Source organism: Anser anser, assembly GCF_964211835.1.
Source record: "Anser anser genome assembly, chromosome: 7".
In the NCBI taxonomy this organism is placed as follows: Eukaryota; Metazoa; Chordata; class Aves; order Anseriformes; family Anatidae; genus Anser; species Anser anser.
This window is the reverse complement of record NC_139727.1, coordinates 8,195,545-8,219,160: the sequence shown is the minus strand read 5'-3', so window position 1 is coordinate 8,219,160 and position 23,616 is coordinate 8,195,545. Positions and strand designations below refer to the sequence as shown.

The 23,616-nt window shown below is 43.3% G+C and overlaps 2 protein-coding genes across 3 annotated transcripts; one reads left to right on the top strand and one right to left on the bottom strand.

Moving 5' to 3' along the window:
* Positions 1–133: 133 nt before the first annotated feature.
* Positions 134–23,508, bottom strand: LOC310902381 (uncharacterized protein). Of its 2 annotated transcripts, none has more exons than XM_083843867.1 (2): positions 22,149–23,508; positions 134–2,368 (listed from the first exon to the last, which is right to left on the bottom strand). In XM_083843867.1, the coding sequence occupies exons 1-2, from the start codon at positions 22,152–22,154 to the stop codon at positions 1,430–1,432; spliced, it is 945 nt and encodes a 314-aa protein (XP_083699993.1). In that variant the 5' UTR covers positions 22,155–23,508; the 3' UTR covers positions 134–1,429. The 2 variants fall into 2 exon arrangements, with proteins under 2 accessions (XP_083699993.1, XP_083699992.1); XM_083843866.1 differs by lacking the exon at positions 22,149–23,508 and adding an exon at positions 2,575–7,411.
* On the top strand, positions 13,164–18,719 carry TMEM254 (transmembrane protein 254). Its single transcript, XM_083843906.1, has 4 exons — positions 13,164–13,371; positions 13,491–13,594; positions 14,622–14,681; positions 17,142–18,719. The coding sequence occupies exons 1-4, from the start codon at positions 13,264–13,266 to the stop codon at positions 17,260–17,262; spliced, it is 393 nt and encodes a 130-aa protein (XP_083700032.1). The 5' UTR covers positions 13,164–13,263; the 3' UTR covers positions 17,263–18,719.
* Positions 23,509–23,616: the final 108 nt, after the last annotated feature.

The window sequence follows — 23,616 nt, the reverse complement described above, 5'->3', positions numbered from 1 at the left end:
TGTTGTCCCGGCCCTTTGTGTCGGTGTCGCTCGGTGGGGTTCTGTGTGTTCGGAGGGCCTTGGAACGACGGGACGAAGCTGTGGCTCTTCCACGGGACAGGAGAGGGCTCCAGTTCTTCAGGTCAAGGCAGAAAAGTTAGCCATGGCCGTGAAGAAGTCAATTATAAACTACTGACATAAATCAGAACAAATGGTCCGGGCTTCTGGTGTACACATTCACTAGACAGCTTCTTCTCAGAGACAGCAATTTTATTCATAAAATAACAGCCTGTGTTTAAGTTTGATTTTATTATATTTATTTTGTTCTATAAAAAAGGAGTTAACAGCATATGTGTTAAAATCTAGGTACACTTGTACAAAAAAAAAAAAAAAGATTTGCCTGTATAGTTTTCAACACCCTAGGCCTGATAATGCTTCAGCACAACCACAAAAGCCCTCCAGAGCTATACAGCCACCCCATTAATTTCATCAGAATATTTTTTATGATTACAGTGGTCTTCCAGACAGCCATGGAGCTCAACGAGTCTAACAACAGGCCCACTGCATGAAGTGCGAAGAAGGAACACAATTACATTTTTCTGTGACTGCAGTTCCACAAGTTCATTATCACCCTGGTAGAAAGCCTTCCTTTGGTAAAGAGAAAAAGACTTTTTTTTTTAATTAAATTAACACCATTCTTTTAAAATAATAACAATCATACAATTTGAAAAAATTATACAGCGGGACACCACAAAAAATATGGCCTTTTAGAAGGCTACAAATTTGGTCATTTTTAAATGAAAACACTATACATTAAGTATCTAGAAGGCCGGGAGTGTCCTTTATCAGGAGCACACCTAAAACTCAAATACACCCCGTGAGCCATTCCCTGCCACCACCCAGATTGCTCTTGCCATGCGCATACCCGTTTTGTGTAAATGCCTTCTCTACTAGAGGCTGTAAATAAAGTCTGTTTTCTACAAGTTCTTAAGTTAAAGAAAGTGAATTCAGACCCAGGTAAAAAGAAAACCTTGTACAGCAAGGCTACAAACCCAATTCCATAGTCTCAAGCCTCCTGGCAGAATTAATCCAACACAGTCTGAGCGTTGGATGACTAAGTCTTCAGTACGGATGTATTTGTGAAGATCAGTCTGTACATACAGGTTAAGGAAGCTACCAAAAGCCAAATGCATGCAGGAATTCCTCTGCAGGCAGCTTGGTGGCAATCCCAGCAGAATGGGGCTGGGAAGGGGCAGCAGCACACATTCAGCAAGTCACTCTCTTGTATACCTTGCTAATTGTTTTATCTTTCTTTCCCTTCCAGACAGCACATAAATCTCACAGCAAGCATTCCACCCTTTGACCTGCAAAACCTCTAGCCAATTTAGATGGCACTGCTAATCGAACGAAAATCACTCATCTTTCATCGGGCAGACTCGCTGTCACAGCTTCATGTGTGACCCAAATGACAGGTTGAACTCTGGCCACCCAAAGCAAAAAGATAACTTTTAGGCCCTTGCTCCCCATTTTGCTCATTCTCAAACAGTGAGTCTAAGCCGTTCCCCCAAATTTCGTTTCTTATACCCAGCCAATGAGGGTCATAGTCATTTACTGTCTCCAGCAGCTGCTGCCCATATGACGGGGCTGAAGCAGTTGTTGGGTATCTCCCTTCATGTTTTGCAGGTACCAAAGGAGGACTAGCATCACTCGCTGCAACCACAGGTGGGCTGTGCCTCACCTGCTTAAGCTCGAGCGTAGATTCCCCTTCACTGTAACTCAGAGTGGAACCCTTACTGAAGGGGGAAGTGTTTGGCTTCATATACAAACAGTTCTCATTGACCAGGCCTTGGTCAGCACTGAGGTAGTTTGAGACAGGCCTCCTATACATGTTCTCTTTAGCTGACAGATATTGGTAATCTTCTGTACATGGCTGGAGAACATCTGCATCTGTGTAGTAGTTTTCAGGGAAAGATTTCTTCAAGTATGGATAGTCCTGCACTTGCGGGACAGGGAGCGAGAGCTGAGCAGCACTCCCTATGGCTCCCGCACCGAACTGGACCCCTTTTCCCACGTAATCCATGCTGAAGTGAGATGGGGTCTGGGTGAAGCCTCCAAACGCATTATCCAAGCTCCTGAAATGCGCATCGAGCCTCGAGTACTGCTGCCCCGAACAGGGCAACGGCTGCCCGGAGAAGTTCAGGCTCCCCCCCGGCAGCCCAGGCTGCAGACCGAGGAGGCCGGGGTCCGGCCCCAGACCGTGGGTCCCTCGGCACCGCTGCTGGCAGCCACCGTGGCTCCGCTCTTCCTTGCCGGACACGGGTTTGGGCTGGAGGGCGGCTTCGCCCTTCTTGCGGTTCAGCTGCCGGGCCCTCCTGTTCTGAAACCAGACCTGTGAAGGGTGAGCAGGCGTTAACCACGACCTCTTGGCGCTGTTAGAAGTGCTTCGGCTCGCTCCTGCCAAAACACGCGGCGAAAGGCACCGCCACCGGGGAGACCCCCGGCACCCCGCACCGCCCGGCTGCCTCCCCCGCTCCCCTCGCTGCCCGGCATGGGGGGAGCGGGCGGGCCGGGGCGGGTGCCCTCCGCCTCTCCTACCTGGATCCTGGCCTCGGGGATGTCGGTGAGGCCGGCGAGCTGCTCGCGCAGCGCGATGCCGGGGTACGGCTGCTTCTCGAAGGCGCGGACCAGCAGCTCCAGCTGCGCCTTGCTGAAGGACGTGCGCTTCCTCCGGCCGCCCTCCCGCGGGGCCTCGCCTGGCGGCGGCCCGGGCCGGCGGCCGGGGGGCGGCGAGGCGGCGGGCTCCATGAAGGCCGAGCTCTGCGGGTCCCGGGCCCGGTGCCCGCCTTATGAGCCCTCCGCCCCGGCCCTCGGCGCCCCCCACCCGCCCGGGCCTGCCCCGGGGTGACTCAGAGCCGTCTCCCACACCTCCATTGTCATCCCATCACCAAAATACACACCGCGAGGGCTCGCCCCGACGCAGGAGCCAAAGCGTCTCCCGGCGAAGTCCCCGCCGCCGCCACACACCCACCTACTTTTTTTCTTTTTTTTTTTTTTTTTTCTTTTTAATTCAAGTGGAGGGGCAATAATTTCCTTCGTACTTCGGCTCGGCCTCCTGAAAAGGCTGCTTTTGCCCTCCGGCAGGGCCGGGCCTTTCCTGGAAACCCAGAGCTCCCCGGAGCGCTTGGGATGCCTCCCCAGCTAGGGAATATGGGTGCCCCACATCACCCCTTCCCCAAGGGGAAACCATCCCATTTCCTGCTTGTCACCATCCACGTTAAGGTCCCTGTCTTCCATCTTCGGTTATACAGCTCCACTCCTGTTCCTGTCAGTGGGAAACTTCTCACTAACTTAACTGGGGTAAGCAAAACGCTGGTGGCTTTGCCAGACTGCACCAGAACCCACCACCGAACACCAAAGCTCCCCCTGGTACTCTCTGCAGTGCCTTGGGGGGAGTGAAGGAGAAATTTCCCTCCCGTGTGCCTGCTGAAGAGCTCAGCATAACCTATTCCCTTCCTGGGGCTTCTCGTCCTCCTCCAGACAGCTCTACACATCCAAGTCATGTACAGAACAAGCAAGCTCTGTGTTTCAGTCCAAGGTGAGATCATGACCAAAGTACTAATTCAAATGAGGGGCCAGAAATATTTTTAGAGAGCCAAGAGCGACTTAAGGGTTTACAGGGAGCAACAGTTGCAATGCCAAAAGGGATTAGATGTTAAAACAGGATTAGAACAGCAGCAAATCAATTAGTTAATGTAATAATTTGTCAAATGAGGCCATTAAAGGCTATCACTGAAGGAGTTCAAGAGCAACAGCATCATTACTTCATGTGTCTGTTGTCTCAACACGTCCCCAGTCATTTTCAGCATTGGGACCTGCTCCAGCTTGCTGTGAAGCTTAAGGGTACAAGAACAGAGCGTGAGCTATTACGTATTTGCATTCTGCAGGGACCACCACGTCTGTGATGCAGGCAGCCACTTCTGGGCTGAGCTGGACAAGGATTTTAATGTTACACACACCACCACAGCCATTCACAACAAAAAGGAATGCTCTGCCAGACGGAGATGACAATCCGCCCCTGTGAGTCTGGTACTCCAGAGGCTGGGTTTGTTTTATCACCTCTGTCCATAAAGCAAGACGAATGCCCTCAGAAACAATAATACGATAACAATACAATAATTATATTACAATATTATATATTACAATAATATACATTTAAATATAAATGCTTATAAATTTGAAGAATACTTTCTAGCAGAAGTGTATATGATGGCAGTGACAATTTCAGAGGGATGACAGCAGCGTGTAGTCCACGACATCTGGAAGAAACAGCTTGAAACAATTTCTCACTACTCCTTCCCATTCTTCTACCATATAATTTTCATAAGCCTGGACTGTCACAGCACGCACACATTCCACAAGGAATTGATTTCTCTCTCAGGGTTCCAGGGTGGTTCAGAGACCTTCCTTTCCGTGTAACAATACAATTTATATATAGCCAAGAATTTGCATGTGGGAGAAAGGGAAAACCAGGTGGCAAATGGTTTGGCAGTTCTAGGTACTGCAAGGTATGCTGCTAAGCCTTCAGTTTTAGTTCACTTTTAATATTCAGATACGCATGTAGGGAGAGGTAGATTAAGGTTCAGACACAACAGGCAAATTTACAGAGCTTGACGACATAGTTTTACGGACAATCTTCTCCACAGCAAACCCAGCTACTGCTCCTTGTTCTGATCGTGCAGGATGCAATTCTACTTGCCTTTAAGCCCCCACATAGCTTCACACAGAGTCCTGCACATGCCAGCTCCACTGCGTGCTTGACTAGAAAGTGCACCAACTCACGGAGCTTCTCCATCCAAAAACTGGTCACTTTTTTGGCCATGTTAGTTCTTGGCCGGCTTAATTCAGGCACCAAAAAGGGAGGGGGATGCACAGGTGCAGAGAGAAAAGTAGAATTGGGGAGCTCTGCTTTGAACTGGCCCAAGGAAGCATGGAATTGCATATGACCCTTCCATCTCTCTGCATTTCATCTCTCCGTGGGATGCATAATGAATCGGATCAGGGAATGGTACTGGATCATCTGCCAGGTACAAAGAGAGCTAACTCATTCAGTCTGGCCACAGTGAAAAGGATGCCATGGAGAAGGCAAAGGAAAAAAAAATAACAAGTCATTTTCCCTTTCTGGCTTTCCAATTTTTTCTGGCAGAAAAAGTCTGAAAACATCATCTCACGAGGATAAAGACAACAGAAAGCCGACCCTGCAGGCAGCCTGCAACATTGGTCTGGAAAGGAGAGGTGACCTCCCCCAGCACACACACACGCACCCCTTACAGACAGACAGCAGAGAAGAGATAAGGAGGAGTCAGCAGAAGAGAACCGCTGGGGCTTGCAGCGACTTGCACTACTTGCTAACAGCGAGTGTCCATCGCTGCTAGCTAGGTCAAACAGACCGGGCTTTTGTTAACATCCCCTGGCTATAGAGAAAGCAGTTCACACTTCCCGGAGTTATTGTTCCAGGCACTCTGCCAGGCAGCCTCTTTACACCCTTCATTTTCAGAGATTTTCTTTGCAATGCTAATTGATAGAGACTTAGATTGTGAGTTTGTTTTTAAGTGAGATTCCAGGAAACAAGATGGCAATCTTTGCCTCCCCCTCCCCTTCCCCTTCTTCTGCTCTGACACACGGACTTGGCCTAAGAGCTAATTTCTGCTAGTGACAGTTTGGCCATGCCGTGATCCAGGCACCGACCAGCCCTTGCTGACCATGTTTCCCTGGCTGTTGCATGTCTGTCATAATCAAAACAACTGTTTGTGAGCCTCCCCATCTCTTCTCTAAACCACACCAAGGGAAATGGTCTTTTTTTTTCCTTCCCCTGTATTTTTTATTCATTTTACAAAGGACTATAAAATAAATGCCAAGAGAAGTGAAAGAGGGGAACAGGAGAAGTGTGGAGTAAGATGCAGAAATACAGAAAGCAGTATGCTTAACAAAAACTGTATCTCTTCAGATCATAGGTTGTCTTTAGGCTCCCACTAATGCGCACAGAACTTTGCTGCAGATTTCAGTAGGGTCTAAATGTGGAAACCCACCGTGTCCTCTGCCAATGCCCCTTTACATCAGGGTTATGGTATAACTGCATCTACAGAGGAATCAAAATCACACATGGAATGTACCGAAAATATTGCTCCCCCCTAAAAAAAAAAAGTATGTAACAGACATTTAGGGGAGGCAACAAAATAATTAGCACTAGCCACAGTGCTCTTTAAAATGGCTCTGAAAAAGGTTTGCATCTATCCTAGCGCAGATCAGGGCACCAGGAGCTCCTCTCCTCTCTCCCTCCCGAGCAGCCCAGGTGTTAGGAGCTGCGAAGGAGGCCCCAGAATCGTGCTAGCACGAATGCGGTGCCAAACAGCGAGTGCAGCACGGGCCCTGCCGCCAGGCGCCTGCCTGGGGAGTCTTTGGACAAGCACAGACCCCTACAAATCCCTACATCAAACATCTTCTAGGGCAGTACCATGCTATTGATATTTAAGAAGAACTTTCATCCTGAAGGAGGCAAGATCAATTTCACTAGTTGGTCTTCAGACATTAACACCTCATAAAAAGGATGTTCATGCCTCGCTTATCTAGAGTGCATCTTTAATTATCTCCTGGTACACATTTTGCAGCCCATTACTTACCAGTCAACACTGCTTTAATTATGGGCTTGGCAGTGAAAGACAGCCCTTACATCACTGAAATAAAAACGCTACAAAGCAACCCTGGAGAATAGCAGAGATTTCATGTTCAAATGTAAAACCGTGGAATTCAGCCCCAACACTACAAACATCTCCCCCTATGTGCAGTCCTGTCATAGCCAAGCGTGCCCAGGGGCCCTCCAAAGACCACGAGCAGCCAAGCAATGCTCGTGCTCTCACCTGCTCTGCAGGGTAAGGAGCGCTTACAGGGGCGCGTCTTGTTCTGAAGGTAATTCAGTAATTCTGAAAGTCTCGTGCCAGACACACACACGTCCACGACGTGTTTAGGCAAGCCGGATGGAGACACATCTTGCACCTTGAGCAAAGAGACGTGAAATTTAGGATAATCCTTCCTTTGCAAGAGCATTCATTGCCCAGTTCAGAACCAGCTGTTGAGAGCGCTGTCACCAGACCACTGAGCCTTTCCCTACAGCAAACGCGTTTCTTGGGACAGAGCATTGTTCTGACCTCTCTTCCTGCCTGAAACGAATGTTGTTTCTAACAGCTATAGTGAAGGAAAACAATATTGCTGAGAACAACATGAACTGTTAAGGCAAAGCGGTCTTGGTCTGCTGCAGTACCCGTTAAAACTGACAGATTTCAAGGCGAAAAAAGCATTAGGCCAGCTTCATGTAACTTGTGAATAATCTTAGACTTCGGTTTTTCTTGCACATAACCCTTAAAAGTTCATAGCGTGGACTGCAGTTACTTGAAATCTGGGGTAACCATTCAAAAAGGGCCATACTCACTAAGACCAGATGTGTGTCTAACCTGACACTTAACTCTCCAGAAACAGCCAAAACAGGATTCCCGTCTAGGGATCGTGGGTACCTATAGCCAGGTCAGTCAGCTATGTAACAGCATGTTTACCTAGTACTCGCTGTCATTTGCAACTCAGGGACTTCCTAAGGTGGATTAGTTTCTAAGAACACAGAAAACACAATGTGCTTCTATTTTGTGAATTGAAACGGTCTTTTTTTGAATCTATGTAAAATTTTAGCATCTGTAGCATCCTCTCACTAAGACTTCTACAGCTTATCTACGTGATCTATGAAATAACGCTTACTTTTATTTGTTCTCTATGTGTTGCCTGCTAGAAAAACTTGGTGCTGGCTGCCTCCCACACAAGAACTTGGAAAGCCCCGTGCTGGTTCCATTGGTTCATGCTGCCTGCTATTTCATCAAACCCCATCACTTACTCCCTTCAGCAACCTCCTTTCTAGACTGAAGAATCCCACTCACTGTAGCTGACCCACAATTATTCACCCTATGCCCCATGCCTTTGTTCATTCATGTTCCCCTGTGAGAACGTTTTCCAGTGGTACTGTATTTTTCCGGAGACAGGAAGACTTGAATGACTTCCAACATCTAAGATGTGTATAATCATGGTGTTTCAAGTATTATCATGTTTTCAATGATTTTTTTCTTCACTGCATTCCTAACAACTCCTAACATTATTTTATTTTTTGACCATCACTGAGCTGGCATTCTCAAAGAGTTACTGACCAAACTCCGAGATTTCATTTCTGAGTAGTAATGATCATCTGTAGTCTGGATCTGAAAATTGTTCCTTAGTTGTACTGTCATTATGCTCCCTACTGTTGCGTTTTGGAGTCCTGTGACAATCCTGAAAGAAGCTGTCACTTCTTTAAAGAGAAGACTGCCATAACTTTTAAAGGAAATAAGACCCTAGGTAAAACTGCAGACTTTGTGCCCTGTATTAAATAGTAGTCCAGTGGTGCCCAACACTGTTAATTTTTCTTGTGATCCACGGAAGAAAAATCACGGGAGATGTACGCAGGATTTGCTGGGAAGGCAGTAATTAGTGCTCCCATTCCCACAAAATACGGTGTCTCCTGCTTTGGTTGAAGGAAATCTCTTCTGCGGGCCAGGCCGATCTCACACAGCCATGCAGAAGAGTGACTTGCAGTTTGGGCAGGCAGAGCCTGAGCCTGCACAGAGTTAGGATGACCACAGGGAAGGGCAAATCAGCAGAGCCAAGCAGGAACCAAGCCAAGCTGGATTCCCACGTGTATGAAGCCTAATGCATAGATCACAATTCTCATACCCCTTTGAACTCTGAGTAGAAAAACTGTGCAGTGACCTGTACAGCTGCAAAGGCATTTACTAAAATCTTGCTTCAAGAAACATCAGAAAACTCTGTACAAAATATCCTACCAATATCTGTACTCGGAGCACTCCCAAGTGCAGTTTGGACTGGCAGGCCCGCATTTGCCCAAACCCCTGAGATAAGTACCATTTTTTTTTTAAGTGCAGCAGTATTTTAAGACCAATAGGGTCATGTTCACAGTCTGCATTACCTTATTGTAATCCTGTCCCTTGTACTCCTTACCGTCTCCTTCCCCGTCTCCCTCCCCTTTGTGAGAGAGGCTCTGCCAGCCTCCTGTCTGCAGATGCCCTAGTACTGAGCAGCGCCAGATCCACCCAGGGGCTCTTAGCACCTCGGAGGGTCAGACCTCTGAACTGCAGATGTTTAGGACAGGGACTACATCTTGTGTGTGTGTGTGTGTGTGTGTGTGTGTGTTGGCGCAATACAAACACACCCATGTGATACTATAGAAATACTACAAATCCCAACATCATAGTCTGCCAAGCTTGATTACGGTAACTAGTCACCTAAAGACGAGTGAACGTGGCCTCAAGGCTAGTCTGCTGGGACTGGAGACAAGTTGTCTGGAGTCCTCTCCTCCCTGTTCAAAGACCTATCGGTCTAAGCTCCCTTGTCAGTCCTGCTCCTCATCTCCCAGATAGTATCCCCGCCCATGTGCTTGTATTGAGGTGCGCTTCCCACTCATCTGCTAGTGACTCCATTTCTTTGCCAGATCTGTGCTGGCTTTTTTGTACTGCAGCCAGTTTTCCCTCACAAGATTCCCATTTCAGACCCATAGGGGAAAAAAAAAAAACAAAAACACCACTACCCAGAGCTAGAAAACTGTGTCTATTGACATGACATTTTCGTTAACTGAGAAATACATTAAAAATGCATTAGCTGGTCCCAACAGACCCTCAAGAGTAGAGCACTAATTGGAAACCTTCCCTTTTCCCAACACTGCATGCCTGTGCTTACTACCATGCACGTGAAAAACTTGGCAGCCTAAGGCTGTGGCTTTCAAAGTAGAAAGCAGAAATAAAAAGTTAGGAATTCTCTCTGAAAGAAACCAGAAGCGATACCAGATACCAAATACTACGTATTAAAAGACCCAAACACTGTCATCAAGTGGTTAAGGGACAGAACAAGGCATCCAAATGCTGATGGCTTGTTGGAGACTTGCTCCTTCAGCCTGTTCAGCCACTCAGAGCATAATGCTGCCCGATGCTGGTATGCAGTCATGGCCCCCTTATCTCCATGTAACACGGTTTTAGAATAGTTTGAACTACTCAAGTTTTTCCAACATAACTAATATGAACAAAGCTGCCTGGTCACGTTTAATTTATCCTGGTGAGGTAGGATCAGTATTATTAAACAGTCTCCCCAAATGGCATAAAATACCTTTTTGTTCACATACCTTTTAAAAACCCTACCAAATACCCATTGCGTAAGTCCAACCTAAAAGAAACCCATCAAACACTTGTAGCACAAATCCAAACTTTATAAAGTGAGATTTCAAATGGATGTCACTTGTTAGTATTTCACTTTTTAAAGCTATGTCACACATGAAAGAAATCCATCAGAAACGCGTGCATAATATCTTAGTAGGACTAAAGTTACTGACTTCCAACAGATAACAGTAAACCCAACCACAGATCTGTAAAATGCATGCCTGCAATGGAAACTGAAGCTCTGTTTGCAACCTGGACTTCAAACTGGTGAGTTTTTGCTATTTAGAAGAGCTTATTAATGCTGGAGCGTTGGCTGCAGCGCATTACAATATAGAGGTCTGTTCCTTTTTAATAACAAAAAGCATGGTGTTAGGATAGGCACACAAAACTTGACATAAATTGATCTCTAAAATGCATGAACTGAATCTGTAGAAGATGTAGCTGGGGCCTTTATAGGCAGTAATTTCCAAGACTTACATTATGCTCCCGATTATATTCACAACATGATAGAAGAGAACTAGTTTTATCAAGCACCCACGGAATCCATTAACCTATGAGAGCTATAGATCAAAGAGATGTGTGAAGGTTTATTTACTTCCAAGTCAGAATTATTGTACCCCACTGCTTCCTCTTATGTACTTCTCATCACTCCTTGAAGTACACGAATCTGCTAAAAGTCTTGACCATTAGTTGCAAAACTGTAAGGCTTTAAAGACCATACACTTCCTTAGCTTGTCCAATTTTAAATCTCAAAGAGAAAATGAAATATTTTTTAACTTTAATTAATTTTCAATTTAAAATAAAAAATGACAGAGGAACAAAGGTATATGTTAACTAGTTAAATTAGCAATCAGACATTTCTTGCAGTAGATTCATTACAGCATTGTCATTTAACTCTGATTTAAAAATATTTTATTGATAATTCCATCTCCTTAGGTAACTTTCACTGACTATCTCATCTCTTTTAAACCAGCCACAAATCCAGGTTAAAGTTGGGCTGCAGTTCGTTCCCAAGTAATTTCCTGAAAAGATCCCAATCCCTTAATCATTCTTTATCCAAAAAGTTGCTGTTTACACAGTCACATCACTGACTCCAGTAGGATGACTCACGCAATAAAGGTTAGTCTGGATTAGAGTAACCACCACCACCTTTTTTCTCTCTCTCTCTCTTTTTTTTTTTTTTTTTTTTTTTTTTTTTAAGAATTTTAAAAGCCACAGAAGAGCTAACATGTCTCTATCTAGTCTCTGGCATCTACCAAGAACACAAAACAAAAGAGGCAGACTACCTGGCAAATACCCTTTGTACTTCCCGATGAAAGTGAGATAGTCAATATCTCTAAGTTAGAGATAGCAAATGTTTCTAAACTGAAGGGGGAACGAGTTTTCTACAGTATGAGATACAACAAGAACTTTATTATTTGAAAATCGACTAGAGTAATATAGTGCTATAAACAATGTATGAAACGAGACAGGTATGTTTCAGGGATTACAATGCAGTGGTCCATTTTATTGTTTTCAGCAGGACTAACCCGTCTCAGTTTACACACATAGTCACTGTGAAGACCTCAGGACCCTACAGACACACTTTCAGTGAAAAATCCTCTTCTTCGCCTTTTTCTCCTCCACCTCCTTTTTTTAAATTAATTTATTTCTTTCTTTTAAACTACCATATTTGTCTTTGAGATCTCTAGGAGGATCATACAGCCATAATTTTCATGTTAGGGCACTGTTAGTTGCCATACCTGTTGATTTCATAGCGAACATCTATTTTGGTCTTAGATTCTTCAAGAATACTTGTGGCTTTAATTACCAGCCTGAGTTTGAATCTAAATCAAGTGGGGCAAATGAAAGAAAAATGTTTGCATGCAATTATGAGGCGGTACACATTTTTTTCTTTCAAACTTGTTTTTAAGATTATGCTTTCCTTCAGTTTTCTATGGCTTCAGCTAGTATAAAAATAGGCTCAGTGAGCAATCTGCGTAGCCTGGAGCAGGGTAAAGCCAGATTAGTCCATCCTCAAATGCCTACGGAGCCCTGTCACCGTGATGGCAGCCGTGCTGATTGTTAGCCACCACTGTTCCTGTCCCCTAGCACAGGAAAGGCCTTAGAAAGAACACGAAGTTGTTTGAATCCTGTCACACAGAGATATGTATTTCAAACTATATAAATCTAAATGCGGCCTGGCCAGAGCTGACTGAGCTGGCCGCCTGTGCTAGGCCTTGGTGACATTTTGCTGTGTAGTGTGCTGTGGGGAGCTGCCAGACCTTAATTCAGTCACTTTGTGACACCGATTAGAAGAATGAACAACAAAACTGTAGAATTCTCAGAAGTTAAGGTTGGTGAAGTAAAGCATGAATAAATATTTTTATTTCTTATAACCTTGACAATGTAAATTAGCCCAGCATTTTTTGATACTTCACACAGTACCATTTGGCAACTGTAGCTTCCAATTCAGATTATACTTGCAAATAAATGTAATTAATTACTGACAAATCTTCTGGCATTGAAACCACAAAAGTGTCTAGGTATTAAGGCATAACCAAACACTTTGCCGAAACATGATAAAGCTTCGCAGCTAGACCCTGAGCAAAGGCTCCCCCAACGATGCCAGTCGTTAGGCGCATCCTAACAGCGCTTAAGAAACAGCGAGAAGGACTAACAGTCACCGAAGGCAGCGGGATCGCTGTGCTTCGGCATCTCGAAACCAAAACGCCCCCGAGAAGCACGCCGTCACTGCGCTCGGCTCAGAAGGGCCGAGCCCTTCAGGGAGGAGCGGCGGGCGGCCGCCTTCCCGCCGCCCCCTCAGCCGCGGTCCCGGGGAGCGCCGCCGGGTGGCGCCCGCTGCTCGGACCCGGCCTGAGGCGCGTCCCGGCCGCCATTACGTGCGGGGGGCCGGGCGCGGTGACGGCCCCGCCCCGCCCGGCCCCGCCCCCCCCCCAGCAGCGCCTTAGCGGCGGCGGCGGCCCGCGGCCGGGCGCAGGACGACGGGATGGCGGCGGCGGCGGGCGCGGAGCGGCTGCAGGACGGCAGCTGCCACTTCCAGCGCTCCCGGCTCCTCTGGATGATCGCCATCGCCTTCGGCATGATCGTGCTGGGCGTAAGGCGGGCGCCGCGGCGAGGGAGCGGGGCGGGCCGAGGGGAACAAGGAAGCTAATTCCAACGTGAAAGGGGCAGTTTCAGGGAGCTAACCTGCCTTTCTTTTTTTTCTTTTTCAAGTGGGTAACGCTTTCACCCTCAACCATACCTTATAGCTATCTGGGACTATTTGGCAGCTTCCTTCACCATATCGCAGACCACTACCACACATGGGTGTGCTACGCGTAAGTTGCATCTGGCTCCGTGATTTTTTTGTATCTCACTTGCTGTCTCTGACTTCGGTGCTTAGTCTGCGTTAACAAGCTTTCCTGTAACCCGGCTGTTAATTACATGTAAAGAGGTCTGCCTGCGAGCTCATTACAGCTCGGGAAGGGGGTGCTAAGCATGTAGAAGATGAGAGAGGCTAAGACCTGGCAGAAAGCTTAAAAACTCAGCTTGCAGTCTGGTATTGGTGTTGTTACAGTTAACAGGGACAGGAGGAAGATACTGCGTTTGGAGACATTTTCTATCCTACTGCTAACTTATCCTGTCCACGTGAGAAATAGTCTGCTGAAGCAACTGCATAGTGCTGAACTTTGCTGGGTTACAAAACATGTTCTCTTACCTTATTCAACCAGAGCTGGAATACACTTCCCTGTAGCCAGCTCTCTCGCTTGCAGAATTCCTGTAAAGGGAGTCCTCAGACTGGCTTGTTTATTTTACCATGCATCATGTAGATTATAGCCTTCATCATTGCTTTTGCATAAGTATTGAACTGATCGTAACTGAATATCCTGCATAGCTTTTTAAAAAAGCTTCTGTACAAAAAAATTACAGATCAAGTTTGATTGTCACGTTGCGTTCTGAACCTATACACACAATTCTTTTCATAGAGCTATACCTGTAAAAGCTTCCATAACACTTCACTAAAATAACTTCTAAAAGTAAACAGATTGGTTAAGCCAAGTGCTTAAGTCAATCTCACTTAAGTGTGCAAAACTTAAGTGTTGAAAGTTTTGGAAACATACAGTGGATACTTGAAATGGGAGGTTCAGGTATATTCTGCAACTTTCAGTTTAACTTTCTCAGTGGACTTCAGGTAGTTTTAAGACTATACTTCTTTTCCCCCTGAGATAATAAACACCTCACTGTCTAGTTTAAAATGTAGAGTCAATTCTGCATTCAGTTTGATATTCCTTGCATAATGGATTTTGGATACATTAGTCTTCCCCCAAATTTTCAACAAAATAAAACATGTTTTCTTTTTATCAGGTTCTATGTATCCTGGCTGATTCATCTAGTAGAAGCCTTGTACGGTGTTAAGTTATGCCAGTAAGTTGGTCTTCTCCCTTACCTTAAATGCTCTGGAAAGGATTTCCGATACAAGTGACATGAGTTACAGACTGATCTTGGTGGTCACAAGCGGCAATATTATTTCTGAGGATGCTGATAAAATTCTTGCTGCAGTGATAGTTTGCTGTCTTCCATAAGAGGTTACTGCTGTACTGGGCAGCAAAAATGGGGGGTGGCAACTTGCAGAACTGTCAGCAGCAAGGTCTGCCAAAGCTTGTCTGCCTGCCTCTGAACTCACTATTCTTTGTATTTATTTGAGAATCATTCTTTATATAACAGGCAAGCGTAGTTTCTTATTCTTCATTATTAGTTCAGATACTGGGTAACATAGCACTTCAGAAAGCAGTGGGTAAAAATAAATAGGTGTCTAAATTCAGTCAGATGTTCTCAAAACTTTGAGACTGTTAATTAGCAGCCTAAATAAATTCCATCTGTATTGTGAAAATGCAATTGGATACTTCTGTTTGGGACTACGCAAGATCTGATTATATATGCAAGTGGAGGAAAACATTGACCAATCAGACTCTAAAAGTAATGCCAACTAAGTCTTAGATTAGGAGAACAAATTGTGTGGAAAGGGCATGCAGTCCATACACATCATCCTTGTATTCATTTGACTTACGTTTGTAATAATTCAGAAGAATGCAGTTACTACTACTCATGCGAGTATTTCTTTTTGATTCTTGTGTCTCTACACAGAGTAGCTGGCAAGTCAGTTTGCCATTCTGAACACTAGATGTTTTTTGACTTGATTTAATTAATACCCTGTTTGTCACAAGCTTCTCAGGTAACATCTCATGGAAGCAGAGGGATTTTATTCCATTTAAGCTATCCGAGGTGGTTCTCAAGGCATAAAACATTCAACAAAATAGGAGTTAATAATCAACTATTTACTAAACTCCAAATATCAGTTGTATAGCTTTAAGTTAAATTCTGCAGATGTATTTTAGATATATGGGCTTAAGGTGATTTTAAGCATTAAGACACTTCATACCATTGACCATACCAAATGGGTGTATTGTAATCAAGTTAAGTAATGAAGTTCTTGCAGAGCACTGTTAAAGACCAGAAGAAAAAGAGCATGGGTTTCCCTGCACATTGACTTAGATTACTAAGTAGTCACAAACACTACATGCACTTTACTGAAGTAAAACATGGTGATGTCTGCTTATGAACATCACAAAGGGAGGCATGAGGAAGAACTAGAGAGCAGGTAGGTATATGTTTGTTAATCAGTAGTGGTACTTCCCTTTGGCTTCTGGCCTGTATTTCTGCATATGGTCTTTTCAAGTAAGCTTGCCTTATATAAGCAGGTACAATTGTTAAGACCTAGTTTTTATATTTTTGCACTTATTTGAAAACACTGCAGCTGGGATTATAAAAACAGTTTTTCTTTTTCCACAGCTGGTAAGAAAACTTAATGAGTATTAAGAAATGTGTTAATCAATACTTGCTACACATTAATTTGGTCAGTGTAGACACAATTAACAGCTGAACTGTTCTAGAAGAGATCAGTAGAGGGAGCTCCCTTCATTAATGTGTACACTTATGCTCAACATAATTTACTGGAAATGTGAAATCAGTTGTTCTGTTGACTATCATGTTTTTACTTCTATTCTCTGTAAATCCGGGAATATTTCCCAACAATGATAGGGTGTGGGGATAAAGTATCACATGGTTGGTTGAGAAGGACAGTTGTCTTCAGGAAGGTCAACATGATCCAATTTTTAAGGGATAAAAAGTGTGACAGTATGGGTAGACTGAGGTACTGTAACTGTTGCTTCAAACTCTTAACGCATTTACTTGAGTAAGTCAGCTTACAGATGTTCTTTATAGCATTACTAGACCTTTTTGTGTAACATAGAGGAAAAAAATCAGGTGCTAATTTAAATGACAAATCAAGTCAGGTCTCTTGATCTTCCTGTACCCTTTTCTAGCCACAAATTCAGGCAACAGTGCTCTGCCATCCTGCATTGCATAGTGATATCTAAACAATTGTCAGGCCACTTTGTCCTGCTAGTACCCAGACTACCTTCACCAAGAAGGTATATATGGATTTGTGGTAAAGAGCCAAGGCAGATTAGTATTAAGCTTGTCTATTTTCTTGATTCTTTGAAGTGTGTAAACTTGTCTTATAGAACAAGTCCTTTCACATAGCATAGGCAGAAATTGCAGATCATGTATTACTGAGGAAATTGTATGCATGATATCTATAAAAACATTTGTTCAATAGACATCTTAAAATCCAGTAAAATCTCAGTACTAACTGAACACACTAGTACTTACCTTTCAAGAAGTAACTAAGTAGTGACAGTAATCTAAGATCAAATGTTCTAATCAATTCTGACATATCAAGGATATCTGACCTTCATAAGTATTAATCTTGCAGACTACACTTTAAGCTTTTTGATACATTTTATGGTTTTGTTAACGTTACAGATCTAAAGGCATCACTGACCCAGCAGTTCAGTTTCATTGGTTCGTTCAGACACTTCTATTCGGGTACGCTTCTTTTGGTCTTCTGGTGTCCTACAAACCTACAGCCAAGAAGCACTTCTAGAAGACTGTGAAAGACGTCTCCTCTGACATTCTTCATCTTCATTTTTCAGAAAATAACCTGTAATTAGCTAATTTATGTTCCTGCTATGTGATGTGATACCCTTCTACGAAAGTAACTCTCCTCTTACTAAATAAGAAACTTGAATTATTTCACAGGGCCCTGTGGATAGTTCAGCAGAAATTCAGCCCTTCAGTCATGGCACTGCCAAAGTTTAATCCACTTTATTGTACAAGAAGCCAAAGGTTGCTCCTTTGCAATGTTTGGCATAGATTGCATACTCTGATCATCATTGATAAGAAAAATCCCTGACAGCTGGTAGCAGTGGTTGATAAACAACCTTTTCATGGAGAGGAAGTTTTTCTATAACAGGAACAGTTATTTGCAGCCACAAGGCAACTAGCACCTGTTTTGTGGTAGGATTTAAGTTTTCCTCTGTTTTCTCCACAGGACCTTTTACTAGCTTCTTCTTTTTAGTTAGATCTTGGTCTCTGTACTTTGTTCCACAAAGGACAGACCACTTTATTGCTGCAGGCACATTAAAAATACCAAGTCTCAGTTCAGGTTGAGGTACAGTGATGAGCAGGGATACATAAAGCACTTTAACTTGGTTTAATACATGTGCCTTCAACTTCATGCAGCATGACCTCATCTTTTGAATGAAGATTTTAATCTTTGGGTTACTGTAGTATAGAGTGTAGTCTCCCTAGTATACTCTGCTCTCTCTATAGAGCATAAGGAGAATCCTGTAGCTTTTTTGAGAACTAATTTATTATCCAAGAAAAAGCACAAACAATTAACATCTGAAAATCTAGCTGAAAATTTTCTAGATTGGTGAATGAAAACACCCATCGTTGTTTACGAGATGCTCATGCACTGAAATCTTGGTTGAGAGACCATCTTAAGCATCCCTCAGAGTACTTTCCGTATGGGTGTGAGCCCTTTTATTATATTGTCTGTTTTATACTTCTCAATATTTTAACAGCAGAATTCTCCTGTCTTAACGCTTTTAGAAGTAATTATTTATAATATTAACTATGATGTGAGGAGAAGTTTTACCACACAATCTGTGATGTTGTAGGAAAAAAAAAAGGACAAGAAAAGGCGGGTTTTGCTCTAAAGAAAAGCAGTAACAAGTAAATATACCATGTCCAGTACATACAGACTATACTGTAAAACTTCTGATAGACAAGTCTTATTAAGTACAGGTACATGAAGTTTTTGCTTTTCAGCTGCTACTAAGAGCAGGGAGAACTGATGGGTTTAAAATTGGTGGTTTTTTTCTTTCTTTCCTTTTTTTGGCCAGTGGCCCATGGATAACACTAACAGTTTTTAGAGTAGAAAGTTCTGTTTAGTGGTTAGAAATTGACAGGAATGTCAAGAACCTGTGCTATGTTTGTTTTACCATCTAATCTTTCTTCTTATTCTGTGATCCTTGAATAAAGTTTAAAAAATGGGAAGAGATTGTGGTTTTTTTTTTTTTAGTTTATGCTGGAAATAGATGTCTATACCAAATATATTTCACCTATCTAGGCAACATCTTTACACTAATACCAGTATTTATACTTGCAGCACACAGCATTAGCTGGCTGTATATTTTCCAAAGCAAATCCCACGGAAGTCTAGAATTGCTGTTTGGATGAGGTATTGATGCATTTTCTCTCTGCCAAAAAAATAAAAAATCTCTATGGTACTAAAACATGCAGAGGTATAATTACTGGGTGTATGAAGATGAATTCTAATTGAATGCTTAATGAGCTCTTAAGAATGGGAAGGCACTTATGCCTTATGCTTTGGTTCAACATTATCATGATGTTCCTGTACAGAGAAAGAGATACACAGTAACGTTGAGGCTAAGAAAAAAGTCATGATCACTTCTCTAGTCCTTACCAAGCAATTTGTATGTTTTTGTTTCCCACTATTCACTTTCCATCAGTAAAGCTATAGAAGGACTATGCTATTTTCCCCTCCCAACACCAGTCTGCTGGGACACCACTCGTGATGCCAACCATCACAGCTTTTAGGTGGGTTCTGGATGGCTGTAGGTAAATTGGAGAATTTAGTAGCTGGCTGCTAGACTCAACTAGAAGGTCTTCCTTTTAAAGAGGCAATGGTAAAAGTTTCTCAATGCCACACAAGGAAGCAATAAACGAAGAAAGGTGGTCAACTGATAACTGCCCTTAGTTACAAGCCATTATCAGGCTAAAACAGTTTTTTAACAAGACAACTGCATCAGCAGGTATTTTTGAAGGCTCTCCATTTTTATTTATTAACTTGGCAGACCTCAGCAGCTCTTTGGAGGTTGTCGGACATAGCTTTTCAGACTTTTTGGAAGTGTAACTACATTGCATGTCTGCTTTCAAGCATTTTCTCTTCCCTACCCTTGCTTGGCAGGGGTTCAATTTTCCCACCTGTTAAGGTGTTGTTCTTTTTTTTGCATGCATGTATGCATTTTTGCCCAGAGCTGTAAGAAGCAGCACTGCTTGACTTTTCATGTTTTTGAAACCCTTGAGACAACCAACTGAAAAATTTGAGAAGTATGGGATAAACAGTTCTGACTGGCTTTTAACGTGAAGTACCCTTGAGGAAAAGAAGGAAACCCACAAAACAAAAAGATTCAAAGTCATCTGGAGATCCCATTTCTGAATATTTGTTTATAGTGAATTTAATATCACAGCAAGATAAACATAACACCTCACAAAATTATTTGCTAAGAAAAAGCCTGCAGAAGAACCAATGTAAGTCACCAACTCACTGAAGTTGTAAGACATTTACAGCTAGCAACAGGCTCTTTGGAAAAAACACTTGATTACACCAGGGAGAAGCACTTCTCCAGGCTATCCTGTTAAAGTGTTACTCTTAATCATCTGGAGCAATTCTTTTCACTGCAATCAAAATACCCTCTCTACAACAAAAGGAGAAAGCAACAGAAGAGTGCCGTTATGTTCTTACAGCAGCTCAAAGTCTAGGCTGGATGTCAAACCATCTTCTACATCTACACCCAACCCACCCAGCCTTCCAGAAGGAAATACACATTAGTACTTCACTGTAAAGTTTCAAAAATGTTGCTTCCCACCAAAAATAAAACCATACGAAGCTTACAGAAGGGCTTTCACTGGTAAAGAACACTGCTAAATAGTAAGGTAAGCCAGCAACAAAGCTAAGCTGACACTATAAAAGATTTTCGGGATGCGTATTTCAGCCAGCCAGCCAGCTGATAGTACTAAAGAGAAATGCAGCTTAAGCATACATTTCAAATTGAAACCATAAGAAAAAAAATGCTATGAAAGCCCATGTGCAAAACTAGATATGCTTTATTCTAATAATGTAAGTTAGATGTCAGGAAAATTCAAGACAACAGTGCCTGTTATTGGCAGGCATTTACCAAAATAAGGTATTTATCTGACCTGCATGGTGTCTCCCATTTGTTTACAAGAGCTATTTCTAAAACCTTAAGGGCTTTTGCTTAGTTTTGCAAGGGAACAATGAAAAAACTCAGTCACCGTACATTTTCTTTTCTTCGTTTGCCACTCTTCCATTCTGACCTAGATTTTTGTAAACACAATAGGAAACAACTAGGCCAACCTTTGGAAATCCCCAAAGTGTTGGTTCATTACACACATTTAGTTTGCCTTGGGGCTGGACAGCTGATCTCCTGAATAGCAATACAGCCCAATTAAAGCAGGGCAAACGGTCTTCTTGTAGTCTGCAGTAAGTTTGACCACTATAGCTAAAGTCTTAGAAGTCCTACAGCCTGCTGCTTGTGGGCACTGTGGTATAATCTCTGGGTTAGGAGAGGCAACAATGGCAGACTGTCAATAGAAATACAGTAGATTTTAGAGGAACAGGGAGCTAACAGGTGCTTTCCAGAACCCTGATTTTAAGGCTTCCAGACAAATGACCTTCTCAAAGGAAAAAGTAACTAACGTAGTGATGTTTTCATGAATGAAATAATTCAAATCATATATTTCTTCTGTATTTATACCTCATGCTTTAATAATGAGAGGGCAACATCCATTCACTTTTTTGATTACATAGCTGTTGTACATGAGCACTCATTACTGAAGCCATGGTCCTCACTTCACTACTTACTAGCATAAGCAGTTTAAAAAATCCTTTGCTTTTTTTGCTTATTAAATACAGGCTTGTACCTTTTTATCCACCTGCCTTCCAGCAAGTGATCTCCTTATATAAAATAAAAAGATTTTTGTAGTGGTGTTTTTTTTTTTATTATTATTAATGACTCTGCTCATTTGAGGACTTAATAAAAAACTTTCGGTGTATTACCATACACCTATATATTTGGTTTATCTTGTTAGTAAAGTGTTTATTCAGACTGATGCCTGCATGAACAGATCAAGAGATTATCATGGTTTTGTAGTCCTGAGGTGAAGAAAACAAGGAGACATTGAAGAAAACGGTTTGTTTAAAGAAAAGGGGCGAGGGGGAACCTCAGCATTTCCTTCACTATTGCTCTTCAGAGGAGAGGCAGCACTACAGCACCATCTCCGTACTCTACTACACCACACAGCCCTTGCAAGGCCCCTACAACACTAAATGTAATTGCAGTACCTGAATGACTGGAAACAAGGAAGGGAGAAGTATAAGGAATACAGCTGTACGTATCCCCAGTGCACTCATTTATCAGAGTACTTCCAGACTTCTCTTGAAGAAAAACCTCCTAAGTGCCCCTTGAGAAAACAGACAGGGAGGCCAGCTTACTGACTTCAGAAACCACAGAAGTCTCCTTCTTAAGGCCCTCTAGACTTCTTATCACAAGAAAACAAACACGAACAAACAACACTCTCCTCTACAAGCTTCAGAGGCATGACAGACTAAAAAGTCCACAGTCACCAAAAAAAACCCAACCACCAAACAAATATGAGTACCTGCATTTAGAAGAACTTTCGGCTATCACCACCAGCACAACTGAAACCCCTTACTGCCGCACCCTTCCCCTCTCTGAGGCAGGACAAACCCCTCATATCCTTCCTGTGGATGCACTCAGGTGCAGTTGATTCAACCCTGCCCCTTAAGGACTTGCCAATCTCTTCCTTTCTTTAGAGAGAGACTATGGTCTTAAGGATCTTATGCGTGCTCAATACTGAATTATTTCAAACATTCAGATTTTATCAGAAAGCTTTCCAACCACAGCCAACAATTTTTGCTGCAGCTTTATTTACCACCACCACCAACAAAAGTGCATCAAAGTGATGGGAAAAGCATCAGCTCAGGAAGGCACACCGTTCAGCAGGATTCCCCCTACATTTGGATATAGCAAAAAGTTAGGAGCACATGAAAGCAAAGGTTTGGAGTAGAAGAAACTCTGCAAAGTTCAATATCCTAAATGTGGCAGTCTGCTTACAGTTAAACACACAGCAAAGAAGGTGACAGAAAAACACAAGGCCATCAAATAAATGACCAGCAATAATTAAAGGCCAACCCAAGAGTCTTATGATTTCCTTTTCTGGCCACTGAAACACATGCCTATCTCTGGATCTAGCAACAGTGATACAGCATGTCAACTGCACTTACTGCATTGTGGCATGGGAAGGAAGAACATGTGTTTCCAAATCTTCCCAAAGTAGCCTAAATAGCAAGGTACTACTTGTGAGGACACACTACCTGTATGGGGAGATGAACGGTACCTGATGCTATGTAAACATGTACTGGTAGCATTTTAGATGTTAATGCAGAGCTAACAGGCCCTGGATGAGAAATTAGGAATCAGTGTGGGAAGAGATACTTTCAACAGAAGATATGCTTTGTTTGCATCAGTCCTTGGAAGAAGTTGTGCTGAGGCCCTGGCAAACCTTGTATTCACAGCTGCTCCCAAAGTTAAGTGGCTTACCTCTAGCAGAATTAACCGGGACAAAGCAGCCTCTTCCATCGGAGACATGAATATGTGTCTTACCTGGTGGAATCTGCTGCAACCTGCAATTGAAGGCCTGGTTTACCAAAGTTCACAATGTTCATGATGAGTATCTCTAAGATAGGATAGGATAAGGACTTAACTCACCCCCACAGGCCCAGCCCAGGATACCTCTGTACCAGACTGTACCCAGACACATTGCTCAGGAATACCGCTGGGTACAAGCAAGGCAGTATTTGCACCTGGCTCAGTACGTGAAGCAGAAACGCTTTCCAAGCCAGCAAGGAGCAATGCTTATCCAGCCACGCTGGCGAGAAGTCTGTCAGGCTCCTGTGCTACTCTGCAGGGCAAGAGGGCCAATCCTGGCCTGCTGGGTCACCTCCCTGCAGCCCAGAGCTCATCCTGCACAAGAGCTGTGGATTTCGCATCAATGTCAACAGTGGAGAAAGGGAAAAAATGAACTCTGAAATTCTAATGCAAGGTTG